We start from the raw sequence: 23,597 nt of genomic DNA, 5'->3' as shown, positions 1-23,597 counted from the left end.
GAAAGTCCACTTCAACTACCATGGTAGTAGATCTTTGCGGACAGGGGTGCGGCCAATGTTGTGCCATGGTGTTGGGGGAAATCATTTCGGGCGTGTACGACAAATGCGTCTTTGGGCAATCAGTAGCATTCAGTCGCCACGGCCGTATTGTTCAAGACCGGCTTCACCTGCCGGAATGCATGCGAATTGTTGCAGTCTTTGACCCAGGCATAACGGAAGCCTCAATATGTCTCAGCTTCTTCACGCTTTGCTGTTGTATTGTATGGGTCGTCATCGGGTTTGCAGCGCGAATGCTCCAAGGCGAGGAATCCGAGTTTGGCTTCTGGGCAATATGTCTCCCTCCGTTGGTCATACTCCTGCTCCTCTGGGTAGTTCTTGTGCTCATTAAAGAATGGCGGTCATTGGGACGGACACGCGCCTGGGACGAAGGTATCGAAATGCGTATTTCCATACCCGGCGACGAAGATTCCCTCGTTTGACGCCGTCCTGATCATCGGCAATAAGGGAGCAGACTTTACGAAGAAGACCATAACGAAGACAAGATACGTTCAAACATTTATCTATTAGATGTCAAATTTCCAAAAATATGTACTCCGCAGACTTTTGATACCACTATGCTAGCCAGAACCAGAACTTTTGCAACATGTTCTTCGGGATCGGCTCCTCGTCGAGCTCCGCCATGTCCTCCATCTCCTTCACGCCCGTTATGACGTCCACGTCCTCAGGACGCTTCGCAAACGGTGTGCGGAACCAGATCTTGTGGCCGACGTAGAGCACCACGAAGATGGGCAGAGTAATGTACGCCGCCAGGAAGTCCGAGACGCTCCAGTGGCCGGGGAAGAAGACCTGGAAGCCGTTGGTGAGGGTGAGGATGCAGAGGATGAAGAGGATGACCCAGGTGAAGTAGGGCTGCAGCGGGGTCTTGAAGGGCAGGCGGTGCATCATGTTGTGGAAGATCATGGCCTTGCGGAAGCGCAGGTAGGTGATCATGACGACGATCCAGGCGATGAAGCCGCTGATGGTGCTGATGTTCATGAACCAGGTGAAGACGGTCGAGGTGCCGCTGCTGACGGTGAGGAAGGAGAGCAGGCCGATGGACCAGGTGCCGAGGACGGCGGTGTAGGGGACGCCGCGCTTGGTGGTCCTGGTGAAGAAGCGCGGGGCTTGCTTGTTGAGCGCGAGACTGTAGAGGATACGGCTGCCGGAGTAGAGAAAAGCGTTGCCGGCGGACCAGGCGGAGGTGAGAATGGCGGCGTTGATGACGTGGTTGAGACCGCCAATGCCGGCGCGCTGGATGCCAATGACCCAGGGGGAGGCGGCGGCGTTGGAGGTCGGGCTGAGCAGGCGCTCGTCGTTGGAGGGCGTGATGGCGCCGATCATGAGGGAGCCGAGGCCGTAGAAGATGGCCAGACGCCAAACGAAGCGACGGGCGGCCTTGGGGATGTTGCGACGGGGAGCAACGGTCTCGCCGGCGGCGAGAGCGATCAGCTCAGGGGACGTGATGAAGGCGAATCCAGCGCGGACGAAGGCGGTCCAGTAGGCCAGGAATTTGCCTGTATGCCCGTCCACTAGGTATGGTGTAATTGCGCCAGGGTCGTACCAGTACAAGAAGCCAATGCGGCCCTCGTCGGGGGCGCCGCCGAGGATGATGACCAGGCTGACAAGGATCAGGCCCAGAATGGTAATGAGCTTGATACTGGCGAACCAGAACTCAGCCTCGCCGAAGATCTCGACAGCGAAAATGTTGAGGGCGAGGGTGACGACGAGGATGATGGTGATCCAGACGGCGGGGTGAACGGGTGTTTGCCAGTAATCGAGGAGGATGGCGCCGGCCGAGGCCTCGGCGCCAACGAGCATGGCGTATGCGTACCAGTAGTTCCAACCGGCGGCGAAAGCCAGACTGGGCTCGACGAAGCGTTCGACAAAGTAGGGGATCGAAATGCCCTTGAGGGGCAGGAAGGTGGCCATCTCGCCGAGGTTGTTCATGATGTTCCACACGAGCAACATCATGGAGAGGTATCCCATGAAGAGCGGCGCAGGGCCGACGGCGGAGAGAATGCTGCCAGAGCCGACGAAGAGACCGGTTCCGATGCTTTGGGGTGAGGTCAGCTTGCGTTTCTAGGCGCAATTGGTGGAAAGGGAATGAGAGGAAGACTCACGCGCCACCCAGAGCCAGGAACTGAATGTGTCGACTCTTCAAGCCACGCTGAAGCTGGTCATTGTCCTCGAGCAGGTTGGGCTCGCCGCCGAGAGCCGCGAAGTTGACGTCGCGGGGGTAGGACTCGCCCTGGTGCTTGGACTCGACGTCGTCCATGGGACCGCCGCCTCTGTAGTCTTTCTCCATTGTTTCTCAGCCAGGCGAGAACACGAAGAGAAGATTCGGAGTGGTGGTGGAGGAGTGAAGGAAAGGACGAGGGACGGGGACTGTCTTATTTGAAAAGAATTGGTCGCAAGTGGTGTCGGTGGGCGTCCCCGGCGCAACCACGGAATGATTCTAGAACGCGGAGAGCAGCGCGAACAGAAGAGAAAGGACTAATCGATTTAATCAAAGGACTCGAGGGGGATGGACTGCAGTATTATGGAGTCTCAGTCTGGGGGCAGCGACTTGGCCAAGAGGTCGAGTGCATGTTGGCTTCGGGGTGGATGTCGTGAGACATGAGGACCTTTGTACCGGGACTGACCCAAGCAACGGAACCCGCTCCCGTGGGATTGCCTGGCAGCTGTGTTGCGCCTGAGGAGCACTCCAGCAGGTAGTAGGATATTGAAGCCAGAAGGGTGTTGCTGGGTGACGTAGAGAATCTGGAGTCGAGAGTGCGACCCTTGAAGGCTCTGCAAGTGCTTGGCTGCTTGTCGAAAACTTAGGTACTGCGTAAAAGTGGATGGAAGATGCTCGGCACTGACTGGGTGGGTGGACGCGGGCAAGCTTCGCGGCGGGGAAACGCTAGGCCCAAAACGGCAACGGTGGCAGCCATCAGTTGTTTCTGTGTCGTAACGTTTTCAGTGAACCCATGGGGTAACGCACTCGGACGGAAGGCTTATCTACTTGGCGGGCCAGAATGCCCACTCGTGCTGGTGCCAAGCTCCACGGACATATCCACCTCGGTCGCACGCTCGGGAAAACGTGCGATAAGAAACATTTCATTGCTGATGCTGCTGACCGACGAAGAGACCGTAAATGTAACTGACCGAGTGGTATGGCATGGCATGGGTGAGGCGAGGAAACGGAGAGTTTTGCTTAGCGTCAAGAAGGTCACCCGATCCGGCATCCTCTTCCTTTTTTTTTTTTTTTTTTTTTTTTTTTAATTTATTTATTTATTCTGCTGTCGTTCCTGCACCAAAAACGCAGGCAAAGACGGGAACCAAGAACGCCCAAGGCGCTAGGCTGGCCTTATCCACAATCTCTGCATGGCTTATATAAGGCTACCCCTCAAACACAGTGAACAGTGAACCCCATATCACGTGCTTCTCTGATCCCCGAAAGAGTGGGTCCCAGACGGAGGAAACACCGACGGTACCCGCTCACTGCCGCGTCTTTGGAGAAGCATCACGTAAAACTTTGACATTTCTGACCACTTTCTCCAGAGTCCCTGTTAATTGCACCACGTTTTTCTCATCAAATCGCTCATTCTTCAAACCCAATTGCCTCTCGGTCCTGGGGAAACTGATCCATCTTCTTATTGGCCCATCTTCAGCTTTCACCGTTGCGCCCGAAGTCCGACAACTGCAATCGCCGAAGGATAAATCGACTGACGGACTGTCAACTGAATGCCTGCTCCACGTGAATCGCGTCGCGCCCTGTTCGCTGGGCGCAAGTCTTGAGCCGCGCTCTCGATAAGAATCGCATGATTAGCACGCAATTTGCCGTCCACTTTACACAAATGAGCTGTAGTCCCACGCCTGCGAACGACACAAACCCAAGTTTCCGTGAGAAGAATCATTTTGTCGCGTGCAAAGTCAATGTTAGACCAGGGCCCCTGAGAGCTTATCAACACAGGCATGCACAATTCGCATCCATACCTCCCATCGCCATCTTGATAATCAATCCCCCGCATGCTTTGCTCTACCTACCTTAGTGCAGCACCCTTGACACGGCCCGGTACAGAACCCCAAACTCCCCGGTCCTCCTCCGCGTCCGTCCAACGCCACGAGTGACAGGGAGACGGAATGGTCGACCGACGACACACTAGCGTTCGTCGGAGCCCCATACCGATCCCGATCCCGACTTTGATGTGATATCTGCCGCCTGTCTGCCTACCGCCATCGCGGCTGAGACGACCTACTTCTTGGTGCCCCCGCGAGAGAGATACGAAACATTTACGTGGCTTGACTCAGCTGCTCTGCTTTTCCGTCACAGTCTAACGTCATGGACCTGATAACGACGGGACGAACCCCGGTGTAAGAGCCCATTGCAACTCCACGTCCTCCACGCCCTGCCACGACCCGACGTGCCATCCTCCTTCGACTAACACCCGCCCCAAACGAATCAACGATACCCGTCAAATGTCTCCGGAACGCTCGGGGAAGATTGCCTTTTCGGATGTCGAACGCGCCTTGCAGCCTAGTCGCGCCCTGCCGCATGCCTGATACGGACCGCCTTTTACATCCGAAATGTTTTGACAAACGAGTCTTTGATTACGCTAGCGACTGTCCTAGCCTACACCCAACGTCGACGACGAGTCAGAATTCTTCCTTCGACATCACGAAAAGAGCAACTCGAAGTTGTTCCAGATAAGCGTTCAACGCCCACGGCCTGCCATCAACCACACTGTACACATGAGACTATGAGAGCAATGCACTGCTGCAGTTGCCCCCGCCGGCAGCTAGAGAGGAAAGCCAGGTTGGTGAAGAACAGAGAGCGGACCGAGGAAACAACCCCATCTGTTCATGAACTTGTTCATGCTTCAGCTAATGAGATGACCGACGGGGTTCGAGTCCACTCCAACCATAATATGCCAGCCCAAAGACTAGGCGGATTTGCTCGACATCGTTGGGACATTCATTTGCGTCAACGCCCAAGATGATGACGACGTTGAAGACCCATCACCTGCGAGACTACAAATCACTGCAGACCAAGGGAGTTTATTATGTGATTGTGAGAGTTCGCGGCCAAATGGCATCTTGATGCTCCCAAAACCACTTCGCATCATGTGCGAGAACGACCTCTACCCCATTCCCCTCGAATCCATGCGTCTTCAATTCTCGAATCCTGCGCAGAGTGTCCGTTGCCATTTCCTTGTCGGCATGGATGCAGACAGTCATCCCATTCTCGGACCATGAAGCCATGTCTGTCAATCCTTCGAGTATGCGGGCGTGGTGACAAGCGTCGCCAGCAAGGTACACCCATCCCTTCTCTGCCACTCGCGTCAGAACGTTCAAGTGTCCCATAAGGTGTCCAGGGCTGTCGACAATGTAGACCAGCCCGTCTCCAAACAAGTCTATCGCGTTGGGAAAGGGGCCGACTGGCCGCCACTCGTGGTCGGCATTCGGGGCTATGGCGTCAAGCCCTTGCGTTGGTAGGGTGTTTGAAAGCGCAAGCTCTGTATCAGAGCTGGGTAGAGGGTTCATTTTGTTCTTTTGAGTTCCCAGTTCAATGGTTCGTTCGCCTGGGAGCAGATCTTTCTCAAATTTCGCCGCCGAGTGGTACTTCATACCGTGTTCCAAAAGATGCCGAGTCCCGCGGCCGACGATGAACTTCGCCCGAGCAAAGTCCTTAGGGTTTCCCACATGGTCATAGTGGACATGGCTCAGAATAACCGCGTCGATATCGTCAGGTCCCAAACCACCCTTGCGCAGCGAATCAGAAACATCGGGTTCCGTATGGATGGGTTGCCTAGTCTTGAGATGCGGTTGAATGTCGGGAGGGTAGTCCTTCAGATTCTTTCGCATGCCCAGATCGAACACGATACGGGTCCCAGTCACGGGATGCTGCAGCAGAAACGACATCGACGGGACAAGATTTCGGACTGTTTTGTCATGTTGGTCTGCGCAGAAGAAATGCTCCGGAAGAGTTAGGAATCCACTGGGAAGCAACGAAAGCTTCACAAATGACGTCGAACCATTGTTTTCGGCCATTTTGCATAGAGGGAGTAGTAGCTGAAGACAGCAACACGACACAGATGTTGAATTCCTTACAAGTTCACCTGGACACGAGCTCAGTGGTAATGGTTGCTCCGCATACCCAGAGCATCAAGGCGTAGCACAGCCAAGCCGCGGATTCGCTCGTTGGAGATTTGTGGAGGGTGTTGGAGAGAGTTGGAGAGATGGAGAGCCTCGACATACGAGCAATTTCATTGGTCGAGTCTCCAACAACCACCAGCACAGGCGTAGGAGGTCCACAACCTCCGACGACTGAATGGACAATGTTGGTTAAGGGTTTGGAGAGTGTTGCAATTCGAGCTTCTCCATCTCGTTCGATTCGCGGCAAAGTATTCTCGCAAAGGTCTTCATGCGGACTTGAATATGTGCGGGGCGTCGCATGTGGAGTTCCGGCGACTTCGACTTCGGCGCCGGCTCTGGAAGCCGAAGATCTCGGGAGTTCGGCAACTGTCATGCACCAAACTACTTGACAGTTGAGTCAGCTTTAGCGGCAAATGACGTCTTTGTTTCTCTCCAATTCATCCCATTGTTTACTGCTGCTCCCTCTTCCCAACTTGACCGCACAACAAACTCCAAAGGCTGCATAGCAACCATCCAGCAATTCTGTACTCGTCAAAAGTCTTGGTCATCTACGACACCACAACCTCAGGTTAACCCAGATATCTACAAAGAGCCAGGATGTCAGGTGCTAGAGCCATCGTCAAGACCTTGGACCATCTCGTGCTCACCTGCGCGAGCGTCCCCAAGACAGTATCTTGGTACAGTACGTACCTGGGAATGAAGGCCGAGACGTTCACCTCGCCCTTGGATCCCTCGGTTCAGAGGACAGCGCTCAAGTTTGGTCCCCACAAGATCAATCTGCATCAGCAAGGCAAGGAGTTCGAGCCCAAAGCGAAAACGGCATTACCCGGCACAGCGGATCTCTGCTTCCTCGTACAAGACGGTACAAATCTCGAGGAGCTTATTAAGGGTTTCCAAGCAGATGGCATCCAGGTGCTCGAAGGCGAAAAGGTTGTTGCCAGGACCGGAGCACAAGGCCCTATTCAGAGTGTTTACGTTCGGGACCCGGACGGAAACCTCATCGAGTAAGACCCCGAATCCGAACCGCTCGCCAGGCGTTGCTGACTTAATGGACTCCTAGACTCTCTCATTACAAGTCATGAAGCTGAGAGTCCTGAACGAAGAGACGGCACGGAGCACGATGTTTACCTCACATCAGGACACTGCAGACTTAGTTGATATACAGTATACATACCTGTGTTTCCTCCTCAAAATCTAGTACTTAATTTTAAGCCTTGGTCTGCCGGTTGAACGGAGTGATCGCCATGCCTAGATAGGTTCTGCATGCGTAATAAATGGGGATCTCTGCAGAATCCTGGCCAACTTGCAATCAGCCACAACCACTAAGATATAGTTATTAAAACCTGCTGTTGCAATACCATTGACTTCGGCGATCTTCAGCCTTTCCCGAAGGCCCTAATGCTGCGGAGCGGGGCAAACGCGGGGGGCTGCGGGGAAACTTGTTCCTCTTCCTTTCCTTGCCGATTATTCGGCGTTCCGTTTCACTTTACATCCTTGGTCTATGCTGACCTCACTTCATACGAAAACAACGCTTGATGTTATCTTACCAACAGGAAAGTAATTGACAGCCCAAGAATGACCACTCAAAACCTGGCAGTGCACCGCTGCGTACACTGCTCTCGCGAGTTCAACCGCTCAGAGCATCTAGTAAGGCATGAACGCACGCGTGAGCAACCCGATGACTACATGTTTGGCAGTGAATCAGACACTAATACGAAAACCCAATACAAGACACGAAAGAGAAGCCATATAAATGCACTCTTTGCCCACATGCCTTTGCCAGACGAGACCTGCTCCGTAGGCATGAGCTCAAGGCCCATCGCCGCGGACAGCCTCCACATAAAGTTACCAAAACAAACCAGAGTCTCGCGCCAAAAGGATCAGTACAGAATGTTGAGCTCATGGATTTAGAGCTCCAACAGAATTGCAATGTATTGCAAAATCGAGATACGTTAACGGCAGGTGGCGAACAAGCGAACCACGACGTTCTCAATGCGAATTTCACCGTGGATGTTTTGCAAGAGATCGCGACGGTGCCTGAATTCACCTTTGGACAAGTTGAACAGTCTATGCAGGACTATCTACTTCAGGACACCGGTATTTGGCTCGATAATCTTGATACCACTGCTTTTGGCGCCTTGGACACGTTGGAAATCCTAGCGGATACATCCTCAGCGCAAACAACAACCACTTTCTCGCCCGTCGACTTTGGGGACAAGGCAGCAAGAAACCATATTCTCTCCCAACCCGGTTCGCCAACTCTTCATGACACTATCAATAACCGTTCCATGCCAAAAGACCATCTACATGTGACGGAATCATGTTGGAGACGCATGCAATCGGAGACCAGGAAGACAGATCCACAATACGTCTTGCCATCAAAAGACGAACTTTCCCGGTTTATTGCCCGCTACTTCGGGAGCTTTCATCGTCATCAGCCTTTTCTTCACGAGCCAACGTGGTCGGCAAGCCGTTCTCCAGTCATACTGGTCCTTGCAGTCTGCGCAAACGGAGCATTGTATAGCCTTGAGCGACCGACTGCCTTTGGACTATACAAAATGACTGTCCAGATGACCAGTCTTACAGATGAAGGTATTCACGCACTACAGACGATGATGCTACTCACAGCATTTGCTGCGTGGAGCGGCACGAAAGAGGACCTGAGAACTGCGTTGCAATTTCATGGGCGTCTTGCTTTTGCTATACGTCAGGAATGGGCACTCTCTGAATATGGCGAGGGCGCAGAGACCACCACGTGGGAAGCCTGGCTTGCGCGAGAGTCTCTCAAGAGGTAAGTAAATAAGTCACCGAACATGAAGGAGGTTCTAGGACTCACAATGACTAGGGTGACATTCTGCATCTTCACGCTCGTGAACTTGATGACGATCGCCTACGATATACCATCACCATTGCTTTTAGAAGCCCAGCATGGCATGCCTGCACATGAGAAGCAGTGGTGCGCGAGAACCGAGGTTGATTGGGCTGAGGCTATGCGGTATGCTGGAAACCAGACATGGCCGTCAGCTCAAGTCATTGTCGAGAGACTAGTAGACGAGTCTCTACCAGTCCCGTCTCACATCGGCATGTTTGGCTGCCATGTCCTCATCTCGTTCTTACTACAGAAGATCATTCTGTTGCGTCGATCATGTCCCACACAGGACGTTATCTATCTTGAAAACCGACGTTATTTCATACGAGCTCTTCAGAGGTGGCAGCTCATGTGGGAGAGCGAGCCTGAAGCATCGCTTTCTCCTGACCACCCCCAAGGCCCGATTCTATTCAACTGCACCGCCCTTCTCAGGGTAGCCTATATCCGTTTGGTATCCGATTATTCATCTATCCGACGGAGTTTTGCCGCTTCATGCTCCGAGGACAAAATAGCGAATTCCATCAAAGAAATCGAAACCCCGATTCGCGGTCCAGACACCACAAGAGCAGCCATCCAAGCCTGCCTCGCTCTTAGAGTTCCGACACAGCTGGGCTTCAAGATGATAGCGCGCACTAGCTTCTGGGTGTGGAGCGTCCAACATGCCTTGTCTTACTTTGAATGCGCTTTGTTGCTGTCGAAGTGGTTACAGGCTCACCAACAATCATCGGATCTTTCTGACGAGGAAAGTAGGATAAATCAAATGTTGGAACAAACTATCGGTCCAAGTAATGGATCTCAGGCAGAAGAATCGTCTACGCATCTAGACGTTCTTGTCTTGAAGAGATGGGCAGAGTTGTTCAAGACAGAGAACACCACAGTTTGGCAAATAATGCCCAAAATGGCGCGAATTCTTGAGATTTACGCAGACACGCTTTCCAATACCCCTACTGACTAAACGTTGGTTAGAATTTGAGAAGCAACGGACTCACCCCTAGTGCGGTTGGCCAGCAAGCCTGTATTCCGGTTCTATAAGATCGTCACTCGACGAATATAACGAATGCGATTAAATGGTATGAACAACTGTACATTTCAAGACGTAAATACAACTTTGATGTGAACGAAAACGGTGCAGGCAATATTTATTGATTGGATGACATAGACCACGAGCTGTGCTTTACTATGTGAATCCATTTTAAGCAACGTCTTCGTAGTATCACCCCTCTACTGCTTGATCTGAATACCCTCATTCTCCATGTCAATCAGAACCTTCTCCGACGCCTTGAACGCTTCCATACCGGCAGGAACTCCCATGTAAATACAGACTTGTACCAGAACCTCCCGAATCTCGGTGGCGGACACGCCGTTGTTGACGGCGCCACGGGTGTGGACAGCAAGCTCATGGACCTTTCCAGTGGCAGCAAGCATAGAGAGATTGATCAATGATCTTTGCTTGCGGTCAAGACCTGGACGGTCCCACACAGCTCCCCAACAGAACGCAGTAGTGAACTCTTGCATGGCCTTGGCAAACTCGGTGCTTCCGTTCTTGAGAGCGTTGTCGACGTATGTGTCGCTGAGAACGCTTCGCCGGATGGGCATGCCCACCTCATAGAGGGCTTTCTGGGCGTCGGCGCGATCGGAAGTGGATGACATGGTGATGAAACGGAGCTGTGAACTGTAACGATGGTTTTTTATTTTTGTAAGAAACGATGTTTGTGTCGTTCATATGAGGGTGCTGACTGTTGAGCAGCGTTTGTAAATTTGGAAAGGAAAGATCATTACATATACTAGTCTTACAACTTCCCAAGACAAGGAATGGAACTATCCTCTGAGCGAGGTGACTGCTTTGAACGTTGGAGAGATCTTTGGAATAGTCCTGCGAACCCCGTGCCACCTCCAACATCTCCACATGCAACAGCTACTGCGATATTTCCCCGATACGTCAAGTCTCCAACTCTCTCCAACAGATGACGTTATTCATGTTGAATGTAAGCCTTTACCAAAAGGCATAGGCATTACCGTGTTTGAGCAGCTGACCATCAGATCAAGGAGTCACATTTCGGCAAGTCCAGTTTCTTCAGTTACCTGGTCACGCGAAGGAAAACGAGTTCCGACTGGTAGCAACGTCTTTTGATTTAAGTCAATGAATCGCATGCATGCAGCAACTTGTGCATTCTCATATATCGAAGGGCAGTTCCATTTATATTGTAGTTCAGAAGCCACCCGAGTCTACAACTTGAACCGACATTGGTCTGTCACCACCAAACCTGGAAGAGGCAACACATTTGCGAGAAAGTTTAGTCGTTGACACTACGCAATTTTGCGGGTCATTCAGTCCAAATCAACAATATGACCAGCGCAGCTACCACCACGTATGGATTCATTGGTAATGCGCCTGACCTAGGAGCGTTTCTTCGCATTCAGACTTCTTACTTCGTTAGGATTGGGTCAAATGGGTCATGGAATGGCCAAGAACATCAGGCTTAAAGTACCCCCAACCAGTCAACTCGTTGTTTTCGACGTCAACAAGCAAACTGTTGACAGTTTTGTCCAAGAACACAATGTTGTCGGGGTCAAAGCTGTCTCTTCTCCTAGAGAAGTCGCTGAAATTGCTGTGAGGACCTCCGAAGATCTGGTTTCAGCTTCTTGACATCGACTGCAACTGACCACCAGGCAGGACGTAATCATGACCTCGGTTCCTCAAGCTTCACACGTCAAAGACGTATTCCTTCACCCTGGTCACGGTCTTCTTTCTGCCAGAAAAAGACCCAGCCATGAGATGTTGTTTCTGGAGCTGAGCACCATTGACCCGAAGGCGTCAAGGGAGGTAGCAAATGCAATCAATATCGGAGAGTGGGGGAAGTTCGTCGACGCCCCATGCTCGGTGTGTTATCAACGGTCCTATCACAGTTTGACAATACCTCTAATCTTCTACAAACGTTCAGGGTGGTGTAATGGGTGCTGAGAGAGGATCCCTGTCCTTCATGGTGGGCTGCAGCGACGAACTCTATCCTCGAGTCTTCGAAATTTGCAAACTCATGGGAAGTGAAGACAGCATCTTCCACTGCGGGGAACTGGGATCTGGACTTCAAATCAAGCTTCTTAACAACTACCTGTCAGCTCTTACTGCAATGGCCACAGCAGAGACCTACAATATCGGCCTACGAGGCGGCCTAGACGCACGCAAGTTGGACCGTGTGATCAACGCGAGCTCGGGAATGAACTTCAACTCCAAGATAAATAATCCAGTTCCAGGAATGACTCCAGCAAACGCCGCTAGCCACGGTTATGTGGGAGGCTTTTCAATTGAGTTGTGTCTTGGAGTGCTAGAACTAGGTTTCAAGACCGCTGAAGACGTTGGAGCCAAAACGGTGCTGGGCAAGCCCATGCTTGAGGCTTACAGAGACGCTGCCAGTTATGAGGAATTTCAGGGTAAAGATTCTAAGGTGATTTACAAGTGGCTTGGGGGAGAGAACCCAGATCTTTCATAGAGTCTGGGTCTACAATGTGGTGTGGTGTATAGTGTATCAGATGGTGTTAACCTTCTGATTAGGGCGAAGTGCTGTACTATCTTTAAAATGTTTTTCGAAATCGAGTGTCAATGTTCCTTTTTTTGAATGATTTACCATAACTCAACCTTTCACCTTCCAGTCCAAATTGTGAATAATACCACACATCCGTGCTCGTAAATAGACTTTGACTATTCGTCACAGATGACGAGACAGCATAGCAACAATGAGCCGATGTCGCATCGAAGGTACGACGGCGCTACCACTAATGGCCGTGCTAATTCGGCAATTGCTGACCGTTAGTCTCCCGCTCACAAAGCGACTGTCATTCTGTAGGTTTTGCACCATTCACATCAAATTTCACATGAATGGTAGATCCTAACACTGCACGATTGCACGGCAGAGTCGCACTGGTCGCTCTTCCCGACGAGAAGTTATCTTGTGTAAATATGAACCGAGGTGCTTTTACATTGAAAACCCCTACTGGGTAGAATCGAAACTTCCTCCACATGTCAACAAGACCATCCCGTCTTCTCCAACTCTAAGAAAGTACGCAATCTCAATTAAGTTCTGCAAAATACCACGGGCCAGCAAAATCTCTACATGTAGGAAGCGATCCCGATTGCGATACCGGACTGGCCCTACCGAGACTAGAAGAGGGGTCTCCCCCAACAGGCCCCTCATTTACTCCGACCGGCTGCACTTCAGAAACTCCCCGGCCGACCACTCCCCGGATTACCCCCGCCTAAGGCGGCTAACACACCACCTCAAGCAAAGGATTTTCCAACCTCCGCATAAAGTTTTCAGCAACCGGAAGAACACGTTAAAACCATGCGCCCTCTCTACTCCGACTCCTCTGCGCCCCGGCAACCCCAACTTCACCTAACGCCGGGGGAGACTACCCCTCTCATTGCCAAGATGGCGAAAGACGTCGACGAGACTAGAGTCCTACAACATGGCCACGCCGGAGCGTCTGCGAATACAGATGCGGAAACCGCCAAGGCAGACGAGCACGAGATGGCGATTCCAGTCATTGACGACGCCTGGTTGGCTGTAGAGAAACGCCTTCGTCGCAAGCTCGACCTCACTCTCATGCCCATCATTTGGGTCCTATATCTATTCAACTATCTTGATAGAAACAACATCGCGTAGGCTACCCATGAAGACCGCTTGTATCGGGTGACCAAGCACTGACTCAAATGCAGCCAAGCAAAGCTTGACACTTTTGAGGCTGACTTAGGACTCAAAGGCGAGAACTTTAACACAGCAGTTTCCATTCTCAACGTCGGGTAAGACAAAACATGCCCCTCTGTCCTGCGAATCTATCAGCTCAATGCCGAGATATTTGTTACAGCCATGAAATTCACCCATCATAGAATGTGACTAACCTGTCATTTAGATACATGCTCATGCAGCTGCCGAGCAACATGCTCCTTACCCGAGTGCGACCATCTCTCTACATCCCATTCTGGGTGTGCGCATGGTCTTGCATATCAGCCTCAACCGCCGCAACTCATAGCTATTCCGGGCTCATTGCCTTACGGTTCTTTCTCGGAGTGAGCGAGGCACCTTTTGGGCCTGGTGCGTTTTTCCTTCTCTCGTGCTGGTACACCAGGAAAGAACTAGCTCTCCGCACAGCGATCCTGTATTCAGGTATCAGCTTGGCTACAAGCTTCTCAGGATTACTCGCAGCTGGTATCTACTCAGGCCTGACTGGGGTTCATGGAGTGAGTGGTTGGCGGTGGCTTTTCATCATTGAAGGGGTCGCAAGCTTCGGTTTCGGAGTTATGGCAATGTTTCTTCTACCAGACTTCCCAGCGTCGGAATCTGGCTCAGCAACGTGGCTTTTGACGAAGGAAGAACGACAAGTGGCGATTGAGAGAATGGCGAGGGATCAGGTTTCAAACCAAGAGTCAAATAATTCGCTTTGGTACGGGCTCCAAACTGCAGTCAAGGACTACCGAGTTTGGGTATTCGTAAGTCACTTACAACGACCTTTGTTTCTTATCATCACTGTCGGATTGCGACTTGCTGACATGATCCTTTGATCTAGGCGTTCATTCTCTGCTGCAACCACACTGCGTATGGATTCAATAACTTCTACCCGACGATCGTCAAGGGCTTCAATCTCGGAAGCAGGACAGTCACTCTTCTTTGCACAGCTCCGCCGTATTTAGTCGGTGCTATATTCTCTCTGCTTGTGGCATACTCGAGCGACGTAAGGAACGAGCGCGGTTGGCACATCAGCCTTCCCATGATGATGTCTGCAGTCGGGTTCATCATCTCTGCTGCTACTCTGAACGTTCCGGCTCGATACTTTGCATCATTCCTCTATATATCAGGAGCCTTCTCAGGAAACGCGATCCTTTTCGGTTGGGCAGCGTCCTCCGTTAGCCAGACGCCTGAGAAGAGAGCTTGCGCGACCGCGATCATCAACATCTTTGGTCAGTTTGGCAATATTTGGAGTCCGTACTTCTTTTCGCCCGGCGATGCTCCACGTTATGTCAAAGCTATGATACTCATGGTCGCGTTCTCTATTGCAAGCGTGCTGGGCTGCATGCTTATGAAATGGACTTTGAGGCGGGACAACAAAAAGCTTATAGAAAGATTCGCCGGCTCGGGCACATCTCCGAACCTGTACACCCTCTAAATAAGTAAAGGCACAGGCGAAGAGCTGCCTTGCCGGGGGCGTTGGGACTCAAGGTGTATAACGCGTAGAGTAACCGATCATATTATAATTACTATGGTTAGATAGACATCTAAGAGCAGACATTTGATCCCAAGCCACCGGTCTTCTTGAATGCGACTTCTACCGCCTTGTCTCCACCCAGCTTGATATCAAAGCTGGTGTTCCAGCCATCTGCGTTGACTTTACCAGAGGCCTTGTAAGCGACCCACTGCTCCTTCTCCTCCCCTGCGGCCTCGAAAGGAATCTTCTCCGTCTCCAGTCTTGGTACGATAACACCTTGTCGGCGGAATTCGTTGACGAGGTCCAGGGTCAGGTCGCTTGCTGCAGCGGGTAGACGGTCCTTGCGCACAAAGGCCTTGACAGTGAGAGCCATCTGTCCGTTAACAACATTGGTATCGAGACAAGACTGGCTTTCCTGGTACAGGAGGGCATCATCCATGGGGTATGCATTTCCAGCATTGTCGTATGTGATTGTCTCGTTCGTGGAAGTTTTTGTTACGTGAATGTAAAACTTGCTGATACCCGTTGCAGGGCTAATAGTGGTGTCAAACTCCCACCAGGCAAAGGACTCGCGCCAAAGTCCGGAAGCAGATCCGCCTTGGAAGGTCGCTTTTCTTGTGGTGATCACCTCTGATCCATTACCGTTGCGGTCGGCATAGGTCAACTGCACGGAAAGATCTGTCGGGTCTCGTCCAGTCTCGGCTGAAGTGCGAATACGGATGCGGCCAGCGAACGAGATGTTGCCGTCGTCCTTCAGATACAAGCCGTTAATGTAGGGTTTGATGTCCGTCGCGACAATAGGGTCGCTGAGCTTAACACTAGCGGGGACTGTGTCGATCATACGAGTGAAGATATCGGCACACATGGTCTGGAACGTGTTCGGGTCGGCCATCGCTTGCATCGTCTTGTTACCATCGGCGCCGAAGATGCGCTTGTCGGAGTTGAGGGTGTCGTTGGTTCCCGCAACCAAAGGATTCTTCGTCGACCCATCCAGGTACTCTGTGACCACGCCATTGTCGAAGTTGTCAAACTTGACATCAAAATGAGCGACGGTGTCGTTGTTGGGATCCGCTTCAACGCCGACGATCTCAGGGAAATCGGTGCTGTGTACTCCTCCGAGGCTATGACCGCAGGCCACCATGGCAATCATGTCCTGCGTTGAGAACCCAGCCTTGGTGAAAGCCGCCTGAGTGGCTTCCAAGTCAGTCTGCGGCTCTGGAACGCCTGCCGGTCCTGCTTCTTGGGCATCAACACGGCCGGCACGGAATGGGATCTTGATGCCGCCGCAGGAGTAGCTGGCTACAAGCACACTCATCGCCAATAAGTCAGAGGCTGACGCGCGCGCAGAGTAGAAGCTGCTGAAGAAGCCAAACGTATTGTTGAAAGCTTTTCCGATGTTTTCCGCCCGCTCTAGCTCGAAGAAGATGGATGCGTCAAGACCTCCCGTTCCAGCTTCAGCATCATGGGTCGCCATATCGTGGAAGGCGCTCCGAATCCATTCAGCCGAGTTTTGACGGCCTTGGATGTTTGTACCAAAACCGCATGTGAGAACGCCTTGCCAATGTCAGTACATGTGAGTTTGTGTTGATTAAAGGAAGTAAGCCCAACCATCAATGAAGCCCCTGCGCAGGTATCCGGACTGCAGGGAGAGGTGGTCCTCGATCTCATCGTAAATCGACGGCCAGATGTACTCCGTGGATGCGAGTGTCGCCAGAGCGACGGTGGCGAGGAGGCTCTGCTTCATGATCGAAGGCTTGAACGAATGACTGACGGGTGCGTGATTCAGCCTTCCACTCCCATCTTACGCTGGGAACAGTCTACTTTATGGTTTGATTCTCGCCCTTCTGGAGGAATCCGGCAATGCAACGTTGGACGGGGCGACCCTTGGTCCCTGCAGGCATGGGGCCATGAACGACGGGTCGAAAGCGAGCGATCTCGTATTCTTCTGGAGACATGCTATAAATGTCACCCGTAGTGGCCGAATAGGAAGGCTGTTTTCCAATCGGTTCAGGCCGTCGTGGATCGCCTAGATATGCTTCTTCTTAAGTGCTTGTCTAGCTCATTTCCCGGGACAAGGCCTCCCCAGTCTAACCCCAACGAAGCGTGGAGCAGCGCCTCCTGCCCAATAAGGCAGCTGGAATTACCCATCACGCAGCCCTGAATACGGGCGATCAGCGCAACGGTGCAGTGGGCGGCCGGTTGCAATAACGCATAGGGGGCTGGTGGCTTGGTGGTCAGATGCGCCTATGATCGAGTCTCTGGCTTTTGATGGGATTTGGGGGGAAACATGGATATTCATTCACTTTCTCTGCGGCAATACCGAAATCCGAAGTTCTCTCAAATAGCATGAGAGACATTGCTGTGCTCGCGTGCAGATTTAAAGCCTGGAGCGTGGCTGGCAGGACATCGGTCAACTGGAACAGCACCAATCAGGGGTGCTGTTATTGATAGGAAGGTGACATCGGAGACATTGCAGGTAAGGCGAGAGCCCAACATTCGGAGCCGATGGCGGATTTCGACATTCATGGCTTTCGTGCCGTTATCCGAGTTACCATGACATGTTGTATTTGCTGTCAGAGGGACCGACGATGGTGAGCTCCGGCGACATGTGTGTGCATAAACTTCACCATAGCCACATCTATTTCTTGCTGACAATGAGGACCGAGCAATGTGAACAAAAAATGTTAAAAGTGGAGAAGAATTCTCCTGTTACAAATACGAATAGGAGACGGAAAAAACAGCTGTCCGAGAGTCTTGTCCGGCGCGGGGTTTCTTCCGTTCCACGGACCCTGTAAGGATAATGCCGTCATCGAAGTTAATGGACGCGAGACGATAGTCAAGCCACTCCGAGTGTATTGCTTCGTGTAGTGTAATAGGTCACCTTACGAGCTCAGTAAACGTACAAAACATAGTCAACCATGGGCGACGCATCCATCCTTCACATGCCAACGGCTCTAATCTTTGGCGGCAATGGCAAGACTGCCCGCCAGCTGACCAAGATCCTTCTGGGCGCCCCCACCCCGCACACCGTTTTCAGTGTCATCCGAAACCCGGACCAGATCCCGGATCTCAAAGCCATCGGCGCGAAACCAATCGTTCAGGACATCGCAACCGGCTCCGAGGCGGACTTCATCAAAATTATCGAGGGCACCCGGCCCAACGTGGTGGTGTGGGCAGCCGGCGGCAAGGATCCCAAGTCCGCCGAGGCCGTTGACCGCGACGGCGCCATCCGCGCCATGGATGCCCTAGCCAAAGCCAATGTCACAACTAAGCGATACATTGTTGTGAGCGCCCTCGACGTCCGCGACCGTGAGAACAAGCCCGTCCCGGATTGGTACACGGAAGCCGATGAGAAGCTCAGTGACCGTATGTGGGGCATCATTGGTCCCATTCTCCGAGCTAAGCTTGCGGCCGACACGGAGTTGAGGGTCGGAAATGCGGCTCGCGGACTCGACTACACGATCGTGAGGCCGGGTGGTCTTGGAGAAGGTCCCAGCGAGGGCGTCATCAGAGCCGGAAAGGTGGGAACAGTCGGCATCATTCCACGCGAAGACGTTGCAAAGGTGATCTACGCGTCCATCCAGAACAACAAGACTCACGGACTCGCATTCGATATCTTGGGGCCCGGTGATGGAAGCCTGCCAATCAAGCAAGCCGTTGCAAAAGTAGCAAAGGATCATGAGGATACCTTTGAGGGCTATTATTAGGCCAAGCGAGTGTGTATTTATGTACATATGCTGTCACTATGATTGCTGCAGCGAGTCCAAATATGAGAGCGAAAACAGATGACTGTAATGAAATTCTCCTCAGATGGTTATGTTGAGCTTTTCGAGTTTACTTCGAGGCCTCACTGTCGCTTGGCTTTCGCCCGTAGATTGACCATCTACGTGAGGTCAATTGAAAGTAGCATTATGGGTGTAGATGGGGCACTCACACGGCAGAATAGGCGTGTATGTTTTTGTTTCTCATATCGTTGCGCACCTCCACCCCGAAAACAGTAACCTCTTCTTTGGTCCAGTTGTGAGCTCTCGTAAGAGGTGCCATCATGAAGCCCTCGAGTCCGGCACAGAAGTTGTCGTGGTTCCAGAAACCGAGCTCCCTGTGCTTCCGGTCTTTAGGCCATGAATTCGTGGGCCATTTGAACATCTGAGCGTAAACGTCTTCGAAGCCTATCTCAATCATGATATCCTTCAAGACTCTGATGTCCTGGAATGGGCGCCCAAACATGACCGCAGCCTCTGCCCAAAGGCGAACGAACTTCAAGACAGCAGAGTCATCCTTCAATGTTTCGTCATCGGACTTTGGCCATAGGTCGACTTCGTTCAATTCAAGGTAGCCATTGGGGCTGAGGTTGCTACGGTCTCATGTCAGTGAAACTTCAAACATGAATGGAGACTTCATCAACAAACTTGTAGCATTTCTGGATATATTCTTTCCAATCAGCCACACTGAAGGTCATGGTTCGACTGTGGATATAGTCGAAGGTCTGAGAGTAAGTCCACGGTTCCTCGATGTCGTCAATTTGAAACTTGACATTCGTAGGAGTACTATGATAAAGTCAGATACCGTTGGATGATGAAGCATCGTTATGTAACCATACAATTCTGGCTGGATGGCCGATAAATCAACTCCAAGAACCTGTCACAAGTGAAAGGTCAGTAAAATACGCGTGGATGCACTGGGACCGTTTCATGAGACCTCTGCATCCGGATGTTCTTCTCCAAACTCCATGGCCCAGATCCCCGTTCCGGTTCCAACATCAAGAACTCTTCCAACTTTAGAGTTAGGATCGTTCGGCGGTGCAGTTCCCAGACGATTGTCGAAAGTAAGCAGCCACATGTTATGTTGAACGTCTTCCCAAGCATCAGCTGCAATTATCCAGACGATGTTTGATCAAGATACTCACCGAGGCGATCATTCTCCCTTTCATCGTTCGGAAGATGGTATTCTGTACTCCTCAGATACTGTGCCAATGAGCCATACCGGATCTCAGTTGGCTGTCCACTTACTACCGTCTTTGTATTTGTGATACGTTCGACCATTCTCAATGCGATATTCAAGAACAGACTCTGTCACACTGGTACTCGACGAGGCGATACTCTACGTGTCATCGTGTCAGAGAAGGCATATCGCTGGGGGCGGAGACGAATTTGGAATTGAATTTTCACTAACCTCTCCTCGAGCAGACTCATCGTCTGGCACCTGCGAAGAAAACTTATGTCAATAATGCCTGAGAAAGATTTGAAAATTTTCTCAACTTACATCTTCCGCAAGAAGCACGGCTGGGCTGTTGTCTGCGGTGTTTGCGTCTGCAGTGTTATCTGGCGGTGCCAATGCTGGCTGCGTAGAAGCAGCCGGGACAATCCCAATGGTGTCTTCCCTCGTCTCCCACATGATTCTCTCTTCAATGATGCCGTCAGATTGTTCGTGTTCTGGAATGTTGGACTTTGTTTCCTCATGAATGTTGAAGGTTATCACGCGAACGGTTGGGCGGGTTGCCATCTATATACAAAAATCCACGGGTCTTCAAAAAGTCCATGCATTTACCCCTCTCCTTGACTCGAGCTTTCATGCAGGTTTCCGGTGAACATTCGATTCAGGACTTGAAGCGTGGAGCATAATCCCGAATAGTGACATCGCCGGACGTATCAGAGGAGGTTGCATGCAGCGGAACCAACAGGTGAGCTTCCAACATGGTGTAACGTTTAGCACTTTGAATCGGGTAAATCTCTGCACCACGAGTTAGAAATTGACTAAGAGAGAAGATTGAAGAGGATGTTTAATGTAATTCGTCAGAGTTTACCATTTATTGAATCATTTTAGACTCTCCTAACCAGAGGGCTGACAGCTGTGGTTATGTCCCGCGATGGCGAGTGTCCCAATCCTTGTTGAGCATTTTCTTGCATATCATATATCACATATCACTCACCAGTGATTGCCGAGACCCGAATAACACGACTCGGACAAATACCAGGATATGTTGAGCAAAGACGAAACTTTCTGCTGTGGCTTCCTCTTCATGGGCACCAGACGCATCACATCATCACATGTTCGGTGGGTGTCAACATTACAACGCCAACGTGGATTTTTGCGTCGACTTCCAGCGTCATATAATTACAGCTAATGGTTTAGAATGCCTTCTTTGATCATGGTTACAATTTTCAAGTCCCTTACTCCTTGCGGTCGTGCCCAGTAGCAAGAATTGCTCCGATGAATCTCATCCTTGATGCTTAGTTGTAGCTCACATGAACGTGATCCCTGGAAAACTGTCAGTTTGCATCCCATTCTTCAAGGACATTTAGATCAGGACTCACCAGTGGTTCGCGGTAACACCACCCCGATCCTCCATCCCCCTCCAATCCGACCAAGACTTGACAGAGTCCACAGAAGGATTCCAGATACGCTGTCCCCAGATGACATACTTCAAGTCAAGTGTCGCGCGATTGTTCATGACCCATTCGGCAATCTCCTTACCGGAAGTGGTGGGAGTCTGCCATTTGATCAGTATCATCCCATAGAGTCATACGAATGCCACTTACACCGCCAGCGTCAGAGCACATCATATCCGTCGCCTTGCCACAGCAGTGATCCGAGTCGCCAGGACAAGTACAGTCCCGCGTGCAAAAGATCTCCCGAACCCTCTTCGGGAACGCCGCCACAATCTTCTTGGCGCCGTTGACGGCGACCGACTTGCAAGCGCCCACAGTCAGGGTATTCGGGGCGCCGTAGCCACCGAAGCCGGAGGCTGATGAGTCGCAGCACCTGAAAGTGCTGGGACCCGGGCACTGGTTGGCGACAGAGGTGCCTGCGCAGTCGCTTGTGAAGCGACAGTTGCCGCCGCTGCCGCAGGATGCTTTGGTGCAGCATTTGACGTTGTCCGGGTCTTTGGGGCAGGCGCCGTTGATCGTGGTGCCGCCGCTGGATGAGCAGCTGCTAGTAGTCACGCAGACACCTGATACTTTCGTCAGTGAAAGTGTAGGTGGGATTTGAGAAGTGGGACAAACCAGCTCTGCCTCCTGAACCGTAGCATGGTTCGTTCACGGCGGCGAAGACTGCCGGTACCGACACCGCGGCGACGAGGAAAGATTGCAGCTGCATGTTTGGTAGTTGTTCGGCGATGAATTTCTAACGGGTTGATGAGGTTGATGATGCTCAAGATAAACTTCTAGTTGAGCGTACAAAATAGCAGTATTTATAATCTTTTGGAGTCATTGAGTCGCGTCAGCAACTCAGATCGAGCGCAGGAGTTCCTCCGTATAGCCACGAGGTAGCCGAAGCAAGCGTCCAAAGTCGGCTCCCTTGGGTTGCATTGCATTTGCTCTGGTTCTTGGCTCGCGTCATTGCAGTTCAGCCAAGGCTATTCTGAAGATTATCATGACTCTAAACCGAGTTGAAACTGACTTGGACGAGGTATTAATACCCTCCAGGGTTCAAGAAAGCCACTTACTCTAGAAATATCAGCCACTCCCGCTGCCAGAATGGAGGATAAGCAATGGGATGAACCTAGTTCACATACTCAGAAACTAGTGTAAGACAGTGACAGGATTTCTCCGGTCTACTGTAAGACAGGAATGACGAGAAGTGACAGAAATCGGCGCGATCTCCCCGGTCAAAGGTGATAGATCGACCATTTAGTCTACCGACGTTGCCTGTTAGTGGTAGTGGTGACTGCTTATTGTTTAACGACGAAGGTTATCAATTATTACTGCATATTGCAGCGATACTTTTGGGCTGTTTTCCTAATCATCAGTTGTAACATCAGAATCACTACGTCGATAAGTCGGAAAGTACCCCAGCTTCCCGTAGTCTCGTAATCGCCGTCTTGTATAATCTGGAGGAACAATTGTCTAGACATCAGAGCTTGTCAAGCTTTACTACCCCTTGCAGATCATGCAAGTCTTGAAGCTTGAAGAATGGCGTCATTTGACGATTAACCGCCGAAGCAAACTTGGATTTTCCAAGACACAACTGAACCCACGTTTCCCCTCGTGGCCGTTTTCCAAAAGCTGAACCCTGGACAAGGGTTGTCCCGCCTACGTTTTGGGGAAAGGTCAGCTCGCTAGTAATACGGCAAGATGTCCTCCCGCTCTTCGCCCCTTAGCTTTGAAGATCCTTCAGCTCACCAGCGAAAGTCCGCGGCAAGTGACGTTACAACCATACACAACCCTCGTTCTTTAGTTATTTGAATCCCTGGAATGACTGCAGGTGAGCCTTGTGCGACGATCCGGGGAGTTCAGCTTCGGTGTGAAATCCCTGGTGACCCCGCAGCTGAAAGACATGCGGCCACCATCACAGCGGCCAGACTCGACGCCACGAATCCTAGACAATATTTCTAGGCTACACCACATCCGTGGAA

The 23,597-nt window shown here is 51.5% G+C and overlaps 9 protein-coding genes across 9 annotated transcripts; 4 read left to right on the top strand and 5 right to left on the bottom strand.

Annotated features, from left to right (window-relative positions):
- Window positions 1-612: 612 nt before the first annotated feature.
- prnB-3 (Proline-specific permease) lies at window positions 613-2,344 on the bottom strand (the record flags this gene model as incomplete). Its single annotated transcript, XM_037321060.1, has 2 exons — window positions 613-2,092; window positions 2,160-2,344. 2 exons carry the CDS (start codon window positions 2,342-2,344, stop codon window positions 613-615), a joined length of 1,665 nt encoding a protein of 554 aa, XP_037181050.1.
- A 2,738-nt stretch (window positions 2,345-5,082) lies between these two features.
- On the bottom strand, window positions 5,083-6,072 carry mpaDE-1 (Cytochrome P450 monooxygenase mpaDE; the record flags this gene model as incomplete). The annotated part of the gene is made up of 1 exon (XM_037321059.1): window positions 5,083-6,072. One exon carries the CDS (start codon window positions 6,070-6,072, stop codon window positions 5,083-5,085), a length of 990 nt encoding a protein of 329 aa, XP_037181049.1.
- Window positions 6,073-6,774: 702 nt separating this feature from the next.
- Window positions 6,775-7,259, top strand: RDO1 (Glyoxalase domain-containing protein RDO1; the record flags this gene model as incomplete). The annotated part of the gene is made up of 2 exons (XM_037321058.1): window positions 6,775-7,181; window positions 7,238-7,259. The coding sequence occupies 2 exons, from the start codon at window positions 6,775-6,777 to the stop codon at window positions 7,257-7,259; spliced, it is 429 nt and encodes a 142-aa protein (XP_037182284.1).
- Window positions 7,260-10,267: 3,008 nt separating this feature from the next.
- pcaC-2 (4-carboxymuconolactone decarboxylase) lies at window positions 10,268-10,696 on the bottom strand (the record flags this gene model as incomplete). Its single annotated transcript, XM_037321057.1, has 1 exon — window positions 10,268-10,696. One exon carries the CDS (start codon window positions 10,694-10,696, stop codon window positions 10,268-10,270), a length of 429 nt encoding a protein of 142 aa, XP_037182283.1.
- Window positions 10,697-11,997: 1,301 nt separating this feature from the next.
- CGCA056_v005805 (putative 3-hydroxyisobutyrate dehydrogenase) lies at window positions 11,998-12,534 on the top strand (the record flags this gene model as incomplete). The annotated part of the gene is made up of 1 exon (XM_037321056.1): window positions 11,998-12,534. One exon carries the CDS (start codon window positions 11,998-12,000, stop codon window positions 12,532-12,534), a length of 537 nt encoding a protein of 178 aa, XP_037182282.1.
- Window positions 12,535-13,470: 936 nt separating this feature from the next.
- On the top strand, window positions 13,471-15,202 carry CGCA056_v005804 (putative transporter; the record flags this gene model as incomplete). Its single annotated transcript, XM_037321055.1, has 4 exons — window positions 13,471-13,700; window positions 13,758-13,841; window positions 13,952-14,528; window positions 14,606-15,202. 4 exons carry the CDS (start codon window positions 13,471-13,473, stop codon window positions 15,200-15,202), a joined length of 1,488 nt encoding a protein of 495 aa, XP_037182281.1.
- A 109-nt stretch (window positions 15,203-15,311) lies between these two features.
- On the bottom strand, window positions 15,312-16,985 carry CGCA056_v005803 (WSC domain-containing protein; the record flags this gene model as incomplete). The annotated part of the gene is made up of 2 exons (XM_037321054.1): window positions 15,312-16,795; window positions 16,850-16,985. The coding sequence occupies 2 exons, from the start codon at window positions 16,983-16,985 to the stop codon at window positions 15,312-15,314; spliced, it is 1,620 nt and encodes a 539-aa protein (XP_037182299.1).
- A 1,174-nt stretch (window positions 16,986-18,159) lies between these two features.
- On the top strand, window positions 18,160-18,948 carry CGCA056_v005802 (UPF0659 protein; the record flags this gene model as incomplete). Its single annotated transcript, XM_037321053.1, has 1 exon — window positions 18,160-18,948. One exon carries the CDS (start codon window positions 18,160-18,162, stop codon window positions 18,946-18,948), a length of 789 nt encoding a protein of 262 aa, XP_037182288.1.
- A 127-nt stretch (window positions 18,949-19,075) lies between these two features.
- Window positions 19,076-20,743, bottom strand: CGCA056_v005801 (Secondary metabolism regulator LAE1; the record flags this gene model as incomplete). Its single annotated transcript, XM_037321052.1, has 9 exons — window positions 19,076-19,124; window positions 19,176-19,595; window positions 19,651-19,788; window positions 19,842-19,879; window positions 19,940-20,094; window positions 20,148-20,189; window positions 20,251-20,341; window positions 20,414-20,443; window positions 20,504-20,743. The coding sequence occupies 9 exons, from the start codon at window positions 20,741-20,743 to the stop codon at window positions 19,076-19,078; spliced, it is 1,203 nt and encodes a 400-aa protein (XP_037182286.1).
- Window positions 20,744-23,597: the final 2,854 nt, after the last annotated feature.

This window comes from Colletotrichum aenigma, assembly GCF_013390185.1.
Source record: "Colletotrichum aenigma strain Cg56 chromosome Unknown KSG_Cg56_contig03, whole genome shotgun sequence".
NCBI classification, from domain to species: domain Eukaryota; kingdom Fungi; phylum Ascomycota; class Sordariomycetes; order Glomerellales; family Glomerellaceae; genus Colletotrichum; species Colletotrichum aenigma.
This window is presented reverse-complemented; position numbering and strand designations above follow the sequence as displayed.